The sequence below is a fragment of the Protomyctophum parallelum genome (assembly GCF_964188405.1).
Source record: "Protomyctophum parallelum genome assembly, chromosome: 19".
Classification (NCBI taxonomy): Eukaryota; Metazoa; Chordata; class Actinopteri; order Myctophiformes; family Myctophidae; genus Protomyctophum; species Protomyctophum parallelum.
In genome coordinates, this window is record NC_139717.1 from 16,008,728 (window position 1) to 16,028,049 (window position 19,322).

The 19,322-nt window shown below is 43.0% G+C and overlaps 1 protein-coding gene across 1 annotated transcript in view; it reads right to left on the reverse strand.

The window, feature by feature from the left end:
- Positions 1 to 870: 870 nt before the first annotated feature.
- The window catches only part of adgb (androglobin), a gene marked incomplete at its 3' end in the record, with an annotated part of 101,039 nt that continues 82,587 nt past the window's right edge, over positions 871 to 19,322 (reverse strand). The window contains exons 32-37 of the mRNA XM_083790445.1: positions 18,706 to 18,863; positions 16,848 to 17,003; positions 16,060 to 16,150; positions 15,810 to 15,924; positions 3,294 to 3,477; positions 871 to 1,083 (exon numbers count right to left, since the gene is read on the reverse strand). Coding sequence (XP_083646571.1) covers positions 871 to 1,083; positions 3,294 to 3,477; positions 15,810 to 15,924; positions 16,060 to 16,150; positions 16,848 to 17,003; positions 18,706 to 18,863 — 917 coding nt within the window. The remainder of the gene's footprint in view (positions 1,084 to 3,293; positions 3,478 to 15,809; positions 15,925 to 16,059; positions 16,151 to 16,847; positions 17,004 to 18,705; positions 18,864 to 19,322) is intronic.

Consider the following 19,322-nt stretch of genomic DNA (forward strand, 5'->3'; position numbering starts at 1 on the left):
TACATTTGTCAAATCAATTGTATTGTATTAACCAGACCAATAGTCTGGTTAATGTCTGGTTTGAATACACTAAAACCCCTTAATCTTACTAAGGGTCATTATACCATTTTATTCTTATGTCCATTTTAACTTTAAGTTAAATTGTGCATTTACCATTTATACTAGAACATCCTATAAATAAAGCTATTTAAAAATAATAATAACAGTTTTAAAACCAGGCCAAATTGCATTGCACACATACTGTACACACAAGTTGCATTAACCCATTTTAGGCGGGAACCTCTTTTGGTGTTAGCCTTATGTTATGCTTTAGCTATTGAAAAATAGCAGATCTACGAGCTTGTAGGTCTGCTATTTTTGAAAAATCGAAGAACGACTGACATAGAAACATAGCTTTTTCAGAAAACTGTCAGGATGTAGAAGACATTTTTAGAATCTGATCTCAGGTCAGAATGGGTTAAGAATGTCGTGTGAAATGTTTCCATCTGCTGTGACTTCATGTTGTTTCTCATCTTGTATCTCTCTGTTGTAGGAGAACTAAATGTGTTTTATCCCATTTTGAGCGGGAACCCCTTTTGGTGTTTTAAACATTATGTTATAATTTAGCTATTGAAAAATAGCAGATCTACAAGCTCATAGCGCGCCACCGAGTGGCATGCTACGAGCTTGTAGGTCTGCTATTTTTGAAAAATCGTTAAAATGTGTCTCAAATCCTTCAGAAAATTGTCATGATTTAGAAGATTGTTTTTAAAAATTTCGACGTCAGGTCTAAATGTGTTTTATAATCAATGTTCCAACAGAAGGATTGCAGGGACAGGCGAGGCAGACGAGGAAGGGCTCAGGATACGTCCAAGTCTGAACGGATGGCCGTCACTTCTTCTTGCGGTCAGCTTTGCTTGGTTTGACAGATTGCTGAGCGGCGGCGGTGGCTACGTTCTCCAGCTCGGCCTGCCGCCGCGTGATGACCTCCACAGCCTGATCCTCCGCCGGTGTCTTCGCCGCGGCGGTGGTGCCGCCGAGCTGGCGGCAGCGGAATGCCTCGCGCGCGGCTAAGAACTCCTCGCGCCGCCGATGCACGGCCACCTATAGAGGGTATATGCGCATGCTTAAAGTGAATGGCACATCGAGTGGCAAAGCAACAGGCAGTTTAACGTTGTTTAACGTTCTTTCATGCAATCAGACAGGACTTTTATGTTTGGATGCATGGGCTGTGAAGGTCAGAAAGTAGTTTTTTGCCACTCCTGCATAACTTCCGTGTTTGATGATGATGAGAGGAGGAGAGGTATGGAGATACATTAGATATACAGTTTTCAACTGATTTTGAGCCTGTGTCAGTGTCGATTTTCTGGAGGGTGAGGGTAGGGGGGTTCATGGCGCCATTCTGTGGGAGGATTAGGTTTTGTTTTTTCTTCGTTGTAACTTGTTACTCACTAATCGCAGTAATCACCGAGCTGGACAAAACAAATCCAGTTTTCAAAAGCACTTTATTACCATTAACGTGTCTGTCCTCTCTCAAAATATTATTGTTTATATAGAACAAAGCCAGGAGACAGGGTGTCAGCACAGATGTACTGTAGCGCTCTGTTCCTTGTCAGAAGAACTCCTGACCGCAGCGTGACGGTACAGTATATACTGTACTGTACATGACTTCCCTCCAGAACATTTCCATACGCCAAGCATTCCTGTCTCCCTACATATACTGTATATACAGTATGTCTCTCTCTATACTAGAGCTGTAGCTTTAGCAGACCTCCATCAGTGGTGGAAAGTGCAAACTAAGTCCAATTTTGATGTATGGTTATTATTATTATAATTACAAAACATACATTAACCACTTCAGGCCTGTTGATACCAAATACTTTTGCACTTTTACTCAAATACATTTAGAATTCTGGACTTTTAACTTGTTAACAGTGTTTCTTCATTACCGTGCTTTTTCCACCACTGACTACTAGTCTCACGTTGCCAGACCGTTGCCTCTCACAATTTACACAGTCCGTCATACAGTCTGGAGCAACGGAAGCTCTGATCATGAGTACAATATAAATGCTTCCGTCATACAGTCTGGAGCAACGGAAGCTCTGATCATGAGTACAATATAAATGCTTCCGTCATACAGTCTGGAGCAACGGAAGCTCTGATCATGAGTACAATATAAATGCTTCCGTCATACAGTCTGGAGCAACGGAAGCTCTGATCATGAGTACAATATAAATGCTTCCGTCATACAGTCTGGAGCAACGGAAGCTCTGATCATGAGTACAATATAAATGCTTCCGTCATACAGTCTGGAGCAACGGAAGCTCTGATCATGAGTACAATATAAATGCTTCCGTCATACAGTCTGGAGCAACGGAAGCTCTGATCATGAGTACAATATAAATGCTTCCGTCATACAGTCTGGAGCAACGGAAGCTCTGATCATGAGCAAAATATAAATGCTTCCGTCATACAGTCTGGAGCAACGGAAGCGCTGATCATGAGCAAAATATAAATGCTTCCGTCATACAGTCTGGAGCAACGGAAGCTCCGACCATGAGCAAAATATAAATGCTTCCGTCATACAGTCTGGAGCAACGGAAGCTCCGATCATGAGCAAAATATAAATGCTTCCATCATACAGTCTGGAGCAACGGAAGCTCCGATCATGAGTACAATATAAATGCTTCCGTCATACAGTCTGGAGCAACGGAAGCTCTGATCATGAGTACAATATAAATGCTTTCATCATACAGTCTGGAGCAACGGAAGCTTTGATCATGAGTACAATATAAATGCTTTCATCATACAGTCTGGAGCAACGGAAGCTTTGATCATGAGTACAATATACATGCTTTCGTCATACAGTCTGGAGCAACGGAAGCTCTGATCATGAGTACAATATAAATGCTTCCGTCATACAGTCTGGAGCAACGGAAGCTCTGATCATGAGTACATTATAAATGCTTCCGTCATACAGTCTGGAGCAACGGAAGCTCTGATCATGAGTACAATATAAATGCTTCCGTCATACAGTCTGGAGCAACGGAAGCTCTGATCATGAGTACAATATAAATGCTTTCGTCATACAGTCTGGAGCAACGGAAGCTCTGATCATGAGTACATTATAAAGCGGAAGTGAAGCGTCCTCCTCCCCACTTCCGTTTCGTCGCGCAAATAAAATAAGATATAGTCTCGTGAAACGACAACGGCAGCTTCCTTACTCGGATTTCGGGAGGTGTATAGTTCCAGACTCTATATAGTATTCGGAGATTGCCGTCTGGCTATACGCGAGCCTCTAACCACCAACTGACCTGCATGCTGTCGTACATGTCCAGCTGCTGTCTCTTCACATGTGTCCTGTGGAGACGCTCCTGCCTGCGGTGCTCCAGCACCGTCTCCCGGAGCAGCTGGAAGGTCTGGATGCGTTCGTAGCGTTCCCTCCGCTGGCCCTCCTCCATCTCTGGGTCCATCAGCACCGCGGCGGCCCTGCACTTCCTATAGATTTGCGCGCATGCACGCACGGACGCATGCACACGCACGGACGCATGCACGCACACACACGCACACACACACACACACACGCGCACACATTAGGGATATTTCACAGGGGGTGCTGTTTAACCCATTTAGGCCTGACCTCGAAATAAAAAAATAATCTTCTAAATCCTCCAGTTTTTGGAAAGAAATATTTTCACGATTCTTCAAAAATAGCAGATCTACAAGCTCGTAGCGCGCCACTCGGTGGCGTGCTATGAGCTTGTAGATCTGCTTGTAGATCTGCTAAATTATAACATAATGTTTCAAACACCATAATGTGTTTGAATTCACAGAGGGGTGCCCTGGGCGCGGCCATTACTGAGGTGTAATCCATGGAGCAGGTGCTCCGTAGGCCAGGTGTAGCGAATCAGTGCTGCTGCGCTTAACCCATTCTGACCTGAGATCAGATTCATAACGAGGTTTCCACCGGACACACACTGGTCTGATGAACCCATTCTGACCTGAGATCAGATTCTAGAAATGTCAGTCGCTCTTCGATTTTTCAAAAAATAGCAGACCTACAAGCTCGTATCGCGCCACTCGGTGGCGCGATATGAGCTTGTAGATCTGCTATTTTTTCAATAGATAAAGCATAACATGATGCCGACACCAAAATGGGTGCCCGGTCAGAATGGGTTAATGGTACACCTCAGTTATGGCCGCAGCCAGGCAAGCCTCTGTGAATTTGTCTATAGGACAAAGTATGTGGACTGGACAGACACGAAAAGCTGTCAAATACCAAAACAAAACATCATCGCTAAACAACGTATTAAAGATATTAGAGTTAATGTCAAGCCCTCTGGCCTAAATGGAATGGAAATGGTTTTCACAGGGGGAGCCACCCGAGGCCGTGCAGGAGGAAGGTGAACAAACAGCCGTGCAGATGGAATGCCGATCAAATGGAGAGACAACCTCCTAGAAAATAGAAATGACACACAAGTGTGTCTTCGTATCGCTGCATTGAGCTCATGAGTCATGACACGCACAGGCGCAGGCGCGCACACACACACACACACACACACACACACACACACACACACACACACACACACACACACACACACACACACACACACACACACACACACACACACACACACACACACACACACAACAACCATATATGGAGATCTACGGGTCTCCATGATGTCACGAAATGTCACGAGGCGCGATGCCATAATATGGAGACGTGGGTGACTAACTAACTAATGGACGGGAGATGCAGGTTTTCATAGTAAATGCAACCTTTGGTCGCAATTACATTACATAAGGGTTAATATTAATATCCTAAACACTGTACAGTGTACAACCAATCTCAACACCGCTCAGGCTATAGCAATGAAAGCATTAAGAAAATGAAATATATAATGTATATACAGTAACAGTATATATACATTTTTGTCACATGGTGCATGCAGCCATGCTGACTTGAGGGAGTTCCAGGGGGTCCCCAGCTAAATGCTAGTTTGGAACCAAATGGACCCTTATGGGTCTGTAACTCTGGTTCCATTTGTACGGAGTAAAATTAACATTGATTTTACAATACAAATTGGGGGTCCCAGAGATATAAATGCCATTAAATGCATGTCAAACTGGGGGTCCTTGAAATGAAACGGGTTGAGAATCACTGCTACAGCGGTAAAAAAACCCTTCTCTTATGGGGGGTCCCTGGCATATCTTTTCAAATGGGGCTAATTAAGTGTCAATTTGGGGGTCCTTTGACATGTGTAGTATGTATGGCTGTTATATTTAATCCGGTAGACTTTATATTAGTGTAATTCATAATTATAAAAATATGAATTATAAGTTCAAAATTAAGACTCAAAATCAATCTGAATTTAAGAAGGGGCACCAGTGAAATGAGCTTAGGAATAAGCACCAGATTGATTTGTATTTAGCCTTTAAGTTAAACCACTAATATAACGATTAAAAGATTATAAAATAATCAATTATTATTTTATCTTAATAAATCTATGGAATCTGAAGGTAAGAGGTCTTTTCCATTACATAGCCTTTCTTACTTTGCATGTGTCAAAAACCAGTTCAACTCTTGAGCAAATAATAGACTTGTTTTTAAAAAATGAATCAATTTATTTCCACACCTAAGCTAATAGACAAACTTAGTAGAACAATAATCAAACGATTTCTTAAACAAGGGTTAATACAGGTTCAAAATAGAATTGAAGAAACAAATCAAATGATAATGAAATATCTATATGATAGGTAATGTTCTTTTGCCATGAACTTAGAAACCTGATGTAAATGCAATCACTTTCCTGAGTGTTGGCTTTGTTGAGAGCTTGAGAGAGAGAGGCAGACTGGGGTCGTCGGTCTTCTGAGGGAGAGAGGTGGAGTGGCAGCGGCAGGGGTTCGATTTGGCTATAACCCCTGGGCTTGTCGATGTAGTGCCTGGGATCGCCTGGGACTGCCTGGGACGCTCAGGTAAGAGCGTCGGGAGCTGGTCTGTGTAGACCCATCTCATCCTTCTGGCTCCTTGGTCTCTCCCTCTATCCTGTCTTCTGGAGCTGGTCTGTGTAGCGTTGTGGCCAAGACCCTCTCATCAGACGTCCTTTCCTCTCCTCTCCCTTCATCCGGTCTTCATGGACTCCACTAATCCTAGTTTTTTCTGTCTGCCTCTCCAAATATATATAGTTCTCTTCGTTGGGCTCAGTTACTCTGTCTGTCACTCTCTTTGCAAGATGGAGACATTGAGATGTCTCGTGACATTTCCAGACTTCGTCAACATGTTTTCGTGATGCAATATTTCTTTGAAGTTCATTTTGGGAAAGGGTGTACGCATGCATTTTTCATGGCTTCAGATTTCACATAACACACAATCTGCACACATGTATGAATCTACATTTATTGTACAGTGAATGTCATATTCCCAATTGATGGTTAAGGAATTGTGAATGAATGCTTTTGTGACTGAGTGGAACATTCAACCTTTGACATCCAAAGTCAGGGTGTGATCTGTGGCGATGACACTTTATCCAGCTGAAATGCAATCAAGTCTTTATGACACTTAATCCAGCTGATATGGAATCAAGTCTTTATGATACATAATCCATCTAAAATGGAATCAAGTCTTTATGGTACAAGGGTATCCCTTGGACCTGAGTCTCTGAGTCTGTAGGAAACAAATCAAATAGATTTCCTTCCTTGTACCTATGAACATGAAGGCCAATGTCTGGAATTGGACAGTTTTAGTGTACCTTTGTGCACACAAAGTATGCCACTGGTGCAGGAATTGAGACCATTCTTGAGGGTCAAAAGGTCAGCAGACCCCTCTGTAGGCCTATATCTGTCCGGCTTCTCTGCTTACATGCTTGTCCATGTGGTGTCAGTATGGAAGAGAGAAATCACTTCACATGATGTTCATTAGATGTCATCCAATGCTGTATGTGGTATAGCTGGATGCGATAGCTTAATTGTGCCTTTATACCCCATATCTACTACAAATCCCCCATTTCATAATAAAAGATCAAAGGTTACTGGTGATGTTTTGATTATGAAACTTAGTTGATAAAAGCACAATCAATGAACTCAGGGAAGCAATAGATCATGTTAGCAAATTCATGGCATAAGAACATATCTCTATGCTACGCCTATAGTATGTTAATGCTACTGATCCATAATTTGATTTCATTAATGAAAATATCCTGAGATTATAAGTAGACATAGACTTATTATTCAAAGGAGTAAAAACCAGGCATGCAGTATATTATAAACAATACTGGGGTTTTATTCTGAGTGTTAGTCTACCCTATAAGGAAATGGGGATTTCCTATTTCCACAGTAGTTGTGTAGAGTGGAGTATAGGGGGACTACACTAAGTTTGAATAAAAGAAAGAAAATAAAGGAAAGAAAATAAAGAAAAGAAAGGAAGGAATTATGTTGACTGGTTGGGTCAAAGCTGAGAATTCTTCCCCAAACTTCTATATGGAGGGTCATTCCTTGGGGTTCCTACCTATACTTAAGAAACATGCACCAGCCAGGGACATGCAACATGCAGGCCGGTGGTTATTTCAGTACTTGAAAAGTTGAAACCTATGGGGCATAGTGTAGGAGGTAATAGTTTAATATTGATTGGTGGATCAGTTTCCACCCTGTAGGCTACTAGCTTATTAACCAGTGAATACCAAACATAAGGTTTCTATGGAAGTTGACTACTTTGGGCGATAGGTAGATATCTTGAGAGCCAATAGCAACTTATAAAAATAAATAAAAATACATCCCCCAATGGCAGATGTCTCGACGCGGTCTGTAAAACAGAGTTACAGAAAAACTAAGTTAACTCCGTTCAGTTTGCAATTAATTCTAAGTGACAGAGTAACAAAGTGGTATTTGGAAGTACTGTGTTACTAAGTTGACTAGTGCTAGTCTAAGGACTCATTTTAACAACATAAAGCAGCATATCTCCTTTGAAGGAGATTCACAAAGTTATATGCAAAGACCCCCCCATTTCAAAATCAAGAGGTCAAAGGTTACTGATGATACCTTGATTTATGAAAATATTTGGAATGCCTGTCATAATATGCCAGCAGCTGTTCTGGTATATCTGAGGACATACACGTATAGGGAGCCCCAAATGCATAATAGTTTGCAGGTTTATGTTTTGTCAGTGAATCAATTTGACAGGGTAAAAATGCTATAGGTTATAGTCCAAGTATCGATTAGCATAATAACACAGGTTTTAGTTTTTATTCCATTGGTTACTTTTAATTTATGAACTATCACTAGTAATTTAGCATGAGAGGATAGACTTTATTCACGCATCAGACCTCAGTCGCCAGTCCACAGATCTTTCCGCAGGAGTATTTGAGAGCCAATGCTGTTTATCAGCATTTAGCAAAGCTTTCTTTTTCCGTCTGGATAGGACAGGTGAGCTCACAACTGCAGGAACGCTGTGACCTTCCTGTGGGTGAGACTGGTTGGTATTATTTTCCCAAGCCATGTCAATAAGATCATTATTATAAATTCGGTCAGCGACCGTTCTTAATTTACTGCTGGACATATTTCTGTCCGTGTTGTCTCGGACACCAGGTCTGATGCTTGTATCAAGTCGATCTAGAAAGACTGATTTAAATGTTTGATCTTCCTCCATATCAATAGTGTTCTCATCTGAAAACCAAGCTCTCCTCAAGCGACCAAAAAAGGTGCTAGGACGTTCACCTTTCTTTTGTCTTAGGGAAAGGGCGGCAGATATTCCCTCCAACTTGTGGACTTTATATTCCCCAATGAGACTCTGTGACAGAGCATCATAGTTTTCAACAACATCCGACGGTTGACGTTCAATAAATCGTCGTACCTCAGAGCTAGAGGACATACCGATAAGTTGGACTTTGTGTCCTGTGGTTACATCTGAATAACCTTTAAGAAAGTAGTCGATATCTCTTAAATACCCAACGATATCGCAATTGTCAGATGTTGTTTCAAACCTGGGAATATGATGTGCTATTTTGTCTAATAAGTTGGTAGTTACTTTTTCAAAAGGAACACTTTGAAGAGACACTGTGATGTCAGGTAAAACATCTGGTTTGTCAGGTAAAACTTTCAAGGCCTCACAGTATGTTTTGGGGGCCTGGCCTGTCTGAATCTCAGAATTGACAGCTAGGAGTTTTAATGGCTTTTTAGGGATCTGGTGTCCTGTGGTTCCTTTTGAATGACCTTTACGAAAGAGGTTAATATCTCTTAACAACTCAACATCAGTTTGATCAGAATCAGATTCTGTTTCAAACCTGGGAAGGTTTAATGGCTTTTTAGGAATCTGGCTCTTAAGTAAAATAATATCTTCTTGTTGTTGATTACTCTTAATCGTAAGTTGTTCATTTTCATGCTTTTGACTTTTAATTAAATCAATACTTTGTTTTAATTTAGCTATTTGAGCTACTGTCTCTTTAGTGACGACATTAAAGTAGGTAATTGATTTTTGTATATCTTCCATTTGGACCTTAAGGTTTTCGTTGGTGTTCAGTACCATATTTAATGCAGAAATAAATCTGTCATTGGCAGTCTGGTTACTTTGTACCTCATCCACTTGTTGTGGCTGCTTTAGACATTCCTTCTCCAGTGTCAAAGGGCACGTGGGATCACATTTATCTTTGAGAGCTGGAGAGGGAAATTGGTTCAATTCTTTAGGATTATCATTAATATAATTCTGCGTTGCTTTCTCTAATGGTTTTGAATCAAGTGTTGTTAGTACAAATTCTGTGATTAATTTTAGCACATGAAGTACTTTTATAAGAAGGACCTTAGGGTATGATGATCCGGTGATAAAAATCATCATTACTAGAGGTAACAGAGACCGTACCGTGACATCGGTATTCTGGGATAAGGCGTCAGCCATTTTTGTCTCTGTAACACAGGGAGATTGATTAGAGAATTAAGCAAGGATAAAAGTAATTAAACCACAAACATAGGTCTTTAGTTAAAGAATTGCACTAATGCAATATTTGTTTGGAAGTGTCAACAAGCAAGAGTTAGATTGATCTTATCAAGACAATTACTTTGATAGTTTTAAGAATGGCACACTGACTAACACAGACGCTGCAGAGAGAAGGGGATGTCTCTTGCAGTGTGCGTGTGCGTATGTGAGTGTGGGTGTGTCGGGTTTCGGTGTCCCAGACAAAAATAGACCTCCCCTCTTCAGGAGGGGGAGAGGTGTATTTGGAACCCTCGCACAATGTTACAGCCACAAATATGGCAGTTTGTAAGGGACGTGTGGTACACTCAAGATGGCGTTGTTTGTTTGCCGTCTGGAGAGTGAGTCACGTGACTAGAAAGAATGTAAACACACTGAGTTGTTTATAGCTAGCTGACAGTGGCTGTCACATAAATTCTGTCCACCCTTTTCACTGAGAATCAGAGGGTTAATTTTTAAGAGCGGCTTTCGTTGACTTGCAATTTAGACTACAGGTTTTTAGCAAGGAAAGCAATCTTTAAAATTTTAAGTACAAGGAGTGCAGTTGCTAACTGTCTTATTTTTACTTATACAAAAATGAACCAACATATAATAAAATAGGTTAGCTGTGCCTATATTTATTAATTTACAGTGGTTTATTAGATCCTTAAAGAAGATTGGATCATATTGAAGGATTACAATATGAACACATTGTACAAGGAGCGCAGTTGCTAACTGTCTTATCTTTACTTATACAAAAATGAACCAACATATAATAAAATAGGTTAGCTGTGCCTATATTTATTAATTTACAGTGGTTTATTTGATTGGGTCATATTGAAAGATCACAATATGAACCAAATTGCTTATTTTGCGTTTCTTCACTACGTTAAGTGGACTTTAACACACGATTAACGGTGGCTTTACACATTAAGCAATTAGACTGTTTTTAATGTAAACACATTGTGGACTAAACACACGATAATGTGAATTTTAACATTAAGCATACAGTAGCTTATTTTTGCGTTTCTCTGTCAGTGGACTCGATTTTGCGCAAAATTGATGACGGTTAGACTCGGATAGAGTCTGATAGATATAAGCTCTCAAGATAGACCATGCAGGGAACCCTTGCACTCAGTTTGACTTAAAAATAACTGAGCTGCACAGGTATTAAGTTTCACAGGCTAAGACAGTCAAGCAAGACTTTCAACTGCCTGTTGAATGATCAATTATCTTTAAGGTTGTTAAGGTTAAGGTAATTGGATGAGACGTCAAGTTCCAATATGTACCTTAACAAGGTTTAATTGCTCATAGTTGAACCCACTAAAAGAAAAACAATTTGTTGATGACACATCAGCAAAGCAAGGATGTCAAATTGGCCTCACTCCATGTCATAGTGTGGAGCCGATTTAACAAGGGTTTAAGGTTGAAATCCTATTGTCGATTTGACCATAGGTGGGCCTCACTCGGGGCACCATTATGTAGTATGTATGGCTGTTATATTTAATCCGGTAGACTTTATATTAGTGTAATTCATAATTATAAAAATATGAATTATAAGTTCAAAATTAAGACTCAAAATCAATCTGAATTTAAGAAGGGGCACCAGTGAAATGAGCTTAGGAATAAGCACCAGATTGATTTGTATTTAGCCTTTAAGTTAAACCACTAATATAACGATTAAAAGATTATAAAATAATCAATTATTATTTTATCTTAATAAATCTATGGAATCTGAAGGTAAGAGGTCTTTTCCATTACATAGCCTTTCTTACTTTGCATGTGTCAAAAACCAGTTCAACTCTTGAGCAAATAATAGACTTGTTTTTAAAAAATGAATCAATTTATTTCCACACCTAAGCTAATAGACAAACTTAGTAGAACAATAATCAAACGATTTCTTAAACAAGGGTTAATACAGGTTCAAAATAGAATTGAAGAAACAAATCAAATGATAATGAAATATCTATATGATAGGTAATGTTCTTTTGCCATGAACTTAGAAACCTGATGTAAATGCAATCACTTTCCTGAGTGTTGGCTTTGTTGAGAGCTTGAGAGAGAGAGGCAGACTGGGGTCGTCGGTCTTCTGAGGGAGAGAGGTGGAGTGGCAGCGGCAGGGGTTCGATTTGGCTATAACCCCTGGGCTTGTCGATGTAGTGCCTGGGATCGCCTGGGACTGCCTGGGACGCTCAGGTAAGAGCGTCGGGAGCTGGTCTGTGTAGACCCATCTCATCCTTCTGGCTCCTTGGTCTCTCCCTCTATCCTGTCTTCTGGAGCTGGTCTGTGTAGCGTTGTGGCCAAGACCCTCTCATCAGACGTCCTTTCCTCTCCTCTCCCTTCATCCGGTCTTCATGGACTCCACTAATCCTAGTTTTTTCTGTCTGCCTCTCCAAATATATATAGTTCTCTTCGTTGGGCTCAGTTACTCTGTCTGTCACTCTCTTTGCAAGATGGAGACATTGAGATGTCTCGTGACATTTCCAGACTTCGTCAACATGTTTTCGTGATGCAATATTTCTTTGAAGTTCATTTTGGGAAAGGGTGTACGCATGCATTTTTCATGGCTTCAGATTTCACATAACACACAATCTGCACACATGTATGAATCTACATTTATTGTACAGTGAATGTCATATTCCCAATTGATGGTTAAGGAATTGTGAATGAATGCTTTTGTGACTGAGTGGAACATTCAACCTTTGACATCCAAAGTCAGGGTGTGATCTGTGGCGATGACACTTTATCCAGCTGAAATGCAATCAAGTCTTTATGACACTTAATCCAGCTGATATGGAATCAAGTCTTTATGATACATAATCCATCTAAAATGGAATCAAGTCTTTATGGTACAAGGGTATCCCTTGGACCTGAGTCTCTGAGTCTGTAGGAAACAAATCAAATAGATTTCCTTCCTTGTACCTATGAACATGAAGGCCAATGTCTGGAATTGGACAGTTTTAGTGTACCTTTGTGCACACAAAGTATGCCACTGGTGCAGGAATTGAGACCATTCTTGAGGGTCAAAAGGTCAGCAGACCCCTCTGTAGGCCTATATCTGTCCGGCTTCTCTGCTTACATGCTTGTCCATGTGGTGTCAGTATGGAAGAGAGAAATCACTTCACATGATGTTCATTAGATGTCATCCAATGCTGTATGTGGTATAGCTGGATGCGATAGCTTAATTGTGCCTTTATACCCCATATCTACTACACATGAAAAGGTTTGGGAACCACTGGTGTACAGAGTGTGGGCCTCCTCCCAGAGAACCACTGGTGTACAGAGTGTGGGCCTCCTCCCAGAGAACCACTGGTGTACAGAGTGTGGGCCTCCTCCCAGAGAACCACTGGTGTACAGAGTGTGGGCCTCCTCCCAGAGAACCACTGGTGTACAGAGTGTGGGCCTCCTCCCAGAGGCATTCAAAGAACCACTGGTGTACAGAGTGTGGGCCTCCTCCCAGAGGCATTCAAAGGGAACCACTGGTGTACAGAGTGTGGGCCTCCTCCCAGAGGCATTCAAAGAACCACTGGGGTACAGAGTGTGGGCCTCCTCCCAGAGGCATTCAAAGAACCACTGGTGTACAGAGTGTGGGCCTCCTCCCAGAGGCATTCAAAGGGAACCACTGGTGTACAGAGTGTGGGCCTCCTCCCAGAGGCATTCAAAGGGAACCACTGGTGTACAGAGTGTGGGCCTCCTCCCAGAGGCATTCAAAGGGAACCACTGGTGTACAGAGTGTGGGCCTCCTCCCAGAGGCATTCAAAGGGAACCACTGGTGTACAGAGTGTGGGCCTCCTCCCAGAGGCATTCAAAGAACCACTGGTGTACAGAGTGTGGGCCTCCTCCCAGAGGCATTCAAAGAACCACTGGTGTACAGAGTGTGGGCCTCCTCCCAGAGGCATTCAAAGGGAACCACTGGTGTACAGAGTGTGGGCCTCCTCCCAGAGGCATTCAAAGGGGAGAAGGGAACCACTGGTGTACAGAGTGTGGGCCTCCTCCCAGAGGCATTCAAAGGGAACCACTGGTGTACAGAGTGTGGGCCTCCTCCCAGAGGCATTCAAAGGGAACCACTGGTGTACAGAGTGTGGGCCTCCTCCCAGAGGCATTCAAAGGGGAGATTAGACAGGGCTAAATCCAGCTGCTGTACCTATTTCCTATAAGCTGACCTTGATGAAGAGCGTAGGGCAGTGGAGGTTGGGCCCGTTAATGAAACATCGCCCCATGCGACCTCTTTTGCCGCAAGTGTGTGTGTGTGTGTGTGTGTGTGTGTGTGTGTGTTTGAAACGCAGGGAGCATATGAGAGGTAGAAGGCGAGATGCATAGAGAGGACTCTAATCAGACCTGCTCCTAATAGACTGCTCCGTGGGACGCAAACGCACAGCACGGTGTCGGCAGCCATTAACAGCTGGACCACGCACACACACGCACAGTCGCACACACACACACACACACACACACACACACACACGCTCGCGCACGCACACGGGGACAGGATGGAGGGGTGAGGGACTGAGGCCACATCTCAGCAGAGTGGTTAGCTAGCTCACCGCCGGGGTCCTGAAATAGCTCTCTAATTAACAGACCCAAATATCATCTCATTTATCATGCGATGAGGGAGAGGGACACGGATGGAGAAAGGAATGGAGCATTGGGGGGTGGGTGGGGGGGGTCTAAAGGACAAGAGAGGTAGGTTATTGGGTGAACTTTCAGAGCAGTGGGATGCTGACTTCCATGGAGGACTCACTCACTCACTCACCGAGCGAGAGCCACGGGGTCAAATCTAAGGTCAAGACATGGCAAGCGGCCATGTGGCTCCAGATAGATGGTAGAGCCACCACAGGGAAGTGGAGCACGCAGTTCACGGGAGTTCATCCATCCATCCTCTTACCTACTAAACTCTTTCACATCTGTCACTATTACAATTAGACTTATCCATGCAGAACCAGGCCCGGACGGGACACTCAAGTTGCAAATTATGTATTTGCGACCCAAATTAAATGACACGAGAATACGTTTGGATAGGCAGTATAGGCACACAAACCAACGAGCGCCACGCACACACTTTTTAGAACTCAATGCTGCGAATATTTGAAAACAGAAAACGACGTCAGGGCCCATCATGAGAATATTTGCGTTACATAAATATGAGTATCAGTAACAGTGTAACACTCATCAAAGTTCAATGTTATCAGATTTGACCCACGCACGCACACACGCACGACACACACAGTAACCATCATTCTACTCCACCCTCCTCGTTTCCATGTACGGTCGGGCCTGTCAACTAAGGATTACAGTAACACAGTCTCTCAAGGCTAGCCATAATGTGACTCAACAATGGGATTTAGGATACAGCCAGCACACACTGGCTATATTCCCCCGCAAATGAAAAGACTGTGTTCGACAAATACACTGCAAAGAGAAGTGCCTGGCTCTACTCTAGGCTGTAGTTCCAACCACGTATACAGTTCTGTTCTTATTCCTTCATGGCTGCTTTTTCTCCAGCGTTACAGGCAGAATTGGCACAGCCTGGATCTATTGCAGAGAAGCACCGCGCGGGGACCACCCCGGTCCCGGCCACGGAGCAGATCGGAACCACCACGAGATCAGAAAGCCCAGCGTTGGAACCAGAGACTGGCTTACAAACTAAAGATACCATGTGGTCCGCTGTCCAAATTGATGGGGGTTTGGAACTTGGCCGAACGTGCTGCGTTATCTAATCTCATATCATCATCTCTCTGCTTTATCCCTCTCATGACTCCAGCTGAATGGAAGAGAGGAGCGAGAGAGAGAGAGACACAGACAGACAGACAGACAGACAGACAGACAGACAGACAGACAGACAGACAGACAGACAGACAGACAGACAGACAGAGGAGGTAGAGCTGACCTGATGAACGGGGTGTAGTCCATGGAAACAAACGGGTGCGAGGGATTGGGTTGGAGCAGAGTGAGCTCTTGATTGGATGAACTGGGAGGCGTGCCCGGAGAAAGGGGCGGAGCAACTGAAAAACAATTAAATAAAAATCAAGAAATGTCAAGTAAGTTGTAAAAAAAATCTAGATGCAGCTGGATCTAAAGTGTGAGGTGTGTGTCTGTGTGTGTGTGTGTGTGCGTATTTGTTTGTGTATTTAGAGTACCGGGCTCTCCGCTCCTGGTGCCATCCACAGGCGTGTCATGGCTCGGCATGCCTTGGACTTGGCGGATGAACTTCATTCGAGACTGTGCCGCCTGAAACAGCAGGGAACAGTTTCACATTGGGCATAACGTGAAATGATCTCTCTCTCTCTGTGTGTGTGTGCGCTAGACCAGGGGTGGGCAACTTTGACCATGGAGAGTGCCACTCCATTTCAACACTCACTCCAGACAGAGGGGCCACATTGCATAATACTGTCGTAGCGAAAACAGCCGATCTACAAGCAATTTTTGAATTAGAATCCTGAAAAAGTGACATTTTTAGTTCATTTCAAACCCATTCAGTTATAGTAATGTTCACTTTATGAACTAAATACATTTGACATAAAAAAAAAGACAATAACATATTAATACTACTAAATTCAGCTATTCAATAGACTGAAGTAATTAAAGCGGGTCATGTTTGCATGTTTGGAATTGTAACAGCTGCAATCAATAACATATGAAAAACATCAGCATTCTGACAACTCTAAAAGTTATATTAATGACATAGTTCAATGTTGAAAACGAGTGTGGTCCCCGGTTGGCCGCCAGTTGACCATGTATGTGCTAGACTGTGCCAGAGAGAGAGAGATGGCGTTGGGAGATCAACCGTGTTCAGTGTGTGGGCATGTGACAGTCGGGTTCATTTCACGGTTCAACGCTCATGTTCTTGTGGCAGCTCCAGCGCGGTGACACAGGTGGGCCCTATAACGCAGCCGCTGGGGAACTCGTGCGGCGGTGCAAGGGTTACCTTGACGGAGCGGCCAGGCTCAGCCGCCTCCCAGGACGCCTTCATGACCTCCATCTGATCCTTCCTCTCCGTGTCCCTCTTCACCTCCACCATATCAGCTGTGCTCTGCTCAGTGACCACACGCAGTGTCCAGTTAGGTTTGGTCAGGTCCAGGTGCTGCATTAGGACACGCGCGCGCACACACGCTCAGACACATACGAGCGCACACACACCTTTTTTTAACACCAAGATGCAAGATCACAACATAATAATACGGTGTGTGTATATATATTATGAATATGTCCCAATCAATGACCTAACTGTGGTATAGAGACAGACACACATACTGTACAGACCTCTTTGTGCTATTCAGATCGCTCACCGTCTTTGTGCACAACAGATCATTCTGACTACAGCGATTCATCTGGCAGTTATGGTTGTGACCAATAAAACAAATGCATTATTTTGAGTGGGGAACTCATGCCATTGTATCAGTTTTACAAACACAGGATATGCTGTTATTATCCAAAGTGCCTTGGACTCTGCATGGCAGGGGCGTCCTCCTGCCTGAGCCAAGGGGCGTCCTCCTGCCTGAGCCAAGGGGCGTCCTCCTGCCTGAGCCAAGCTTGCGCCTAACCGCACACCTGAATGGGACGGGGTGTTACAATCCGTTCATTCCATCAGAAACATAGGTGAGGTGAGGCAATGTCTACCAGCAAGTGCAGTGAATTCCGGGTGCAGTAGTGTTCAGACTAGTCATTGGTCCGACAAATGACAACCCACCTCTTCTAACCTAACCTAACCATAACCGCAGACGCTAGTCCGACTTGGGGATGCATGTCGGACTATTGCCCTGTCAAATACCCTGTCAAATACATGCGGTCCCCCCGGTGAATTACTGGTTTGGTATATGTGGCACCAGATCCTGTCATTAGCGTGACAATGAACAAAGTTCATCCAAGACTCCATGACATCTCTGGCGTCCACCATTGGGCAGGTGATTCACAGGTTTCAGGGGCACAGGGGCATTGATTGATTACCAGTTTGCAGAATTGCAGTACATTTCAAGCACAACTCAATACAACAACTGTTAACTGTGAGTGGACAACAATATACAAGCATTACACTTGTTTACAATAGGGCCCAATGCCCTCAATTTATCAAGACATTCAGAGACACACAAAAATCCCGAGCCAGGCCTGGTGGTGGGCGGAAGGGGCCAAGGGTTTCACTGGGGTCGCGAGGTGGGCGCCCTCCATCTTCGGTGTTTCATTGACTTCAAGACCTTCAAGAGGGTTCAACAGCAACTGCTGGCGTCCAAGGTGTGCCGCCCTCCGCCCCCATCCCCTTCAACCCCTCACCATGACCTAGGTGTCATAGTGAAAATAACCAATCTACAAGCTCACAACGTATCACTTCACGCTGTGTTGTGAGCTTGTAGCTATTTTCACTATAGTTTGGATCCTGGGCAAACATCTAATTTCTCTTTTGTTAGATCTAATAAAATGGCATGAGTTCCCCACTGAAAATAATGAATTTGTTGTATCGGTCACAACCATAACTGCCAGATGAATCTCTATGTTTGACTTGTGCTTTCTAATTTATCGAATTTCTTGATTCGTCTTAGTTTATTTTTTATGATTTCTTCACTGAAAAAATATTATTGAATTTTGATTTTATTCATGAAAACCTTAGATTTTCTTAGGAATGTTTTTTTTTAAGTTAAAAAAATGATAATAATAATTAAAAACAAAATGTAGGAAACAACAAGCAAAGGGACCCATAAAAAGGTGTCTGCAAGCCACAAATGGGTCCCGACCCACTGTTTGACAAGCCGTTGGTTGCTTCAACAGTTCTTTATGCTAGATGTTTCTATTACCGTCTCCTGGCTGGAGCCAGGTTTGGAGTTGGCAGATGGCTTCTTCTTCTCCTTGTCCAGCTTGCCTTTGGTTTTGTGCACGGCAGACCTTGGGCCCTCGTTGCTGGCGGTCTCAACACCAGCTGAACCAGTCACTTCCTCTGGCTTGTCCCCACCTGCTGTACATTTCACACAGACAGTGAGATGAGATCTGAGATATACTTTATTAGTCTCCCGAGGAAGAAATTTGTCTTAGACAAAGGGCCCGCATGCAAGCGTAGCCCTAGTCCATGTCGCCGCAGTGCAGTGCCAAATTACGGCGCCAGTAGGCAGTCACTCTTTCTGCAGTGCAGTGTCGCGGCATCAAAAGCTCCACAAAATACATTTTAGTCGATTAACTGTAGATTTAGTAGACTAAAATCTTAAATTTAGTCGTCTAGTATTAGACTTCACTAAAGGTAAAGCATTTCAAATGACTAAAATATGACTAAAACTAATACATTTTATTCAAAAGACTCGAAATTTGCTGTCATCAACACATCAACACTACTGCAGTGTCTCATTTCTTCCCTTCGTTCTAGTGGAATCCCTACAGTTTACTCTCTTAACTCTTAATGTAATCATTATATAAAAAAGTC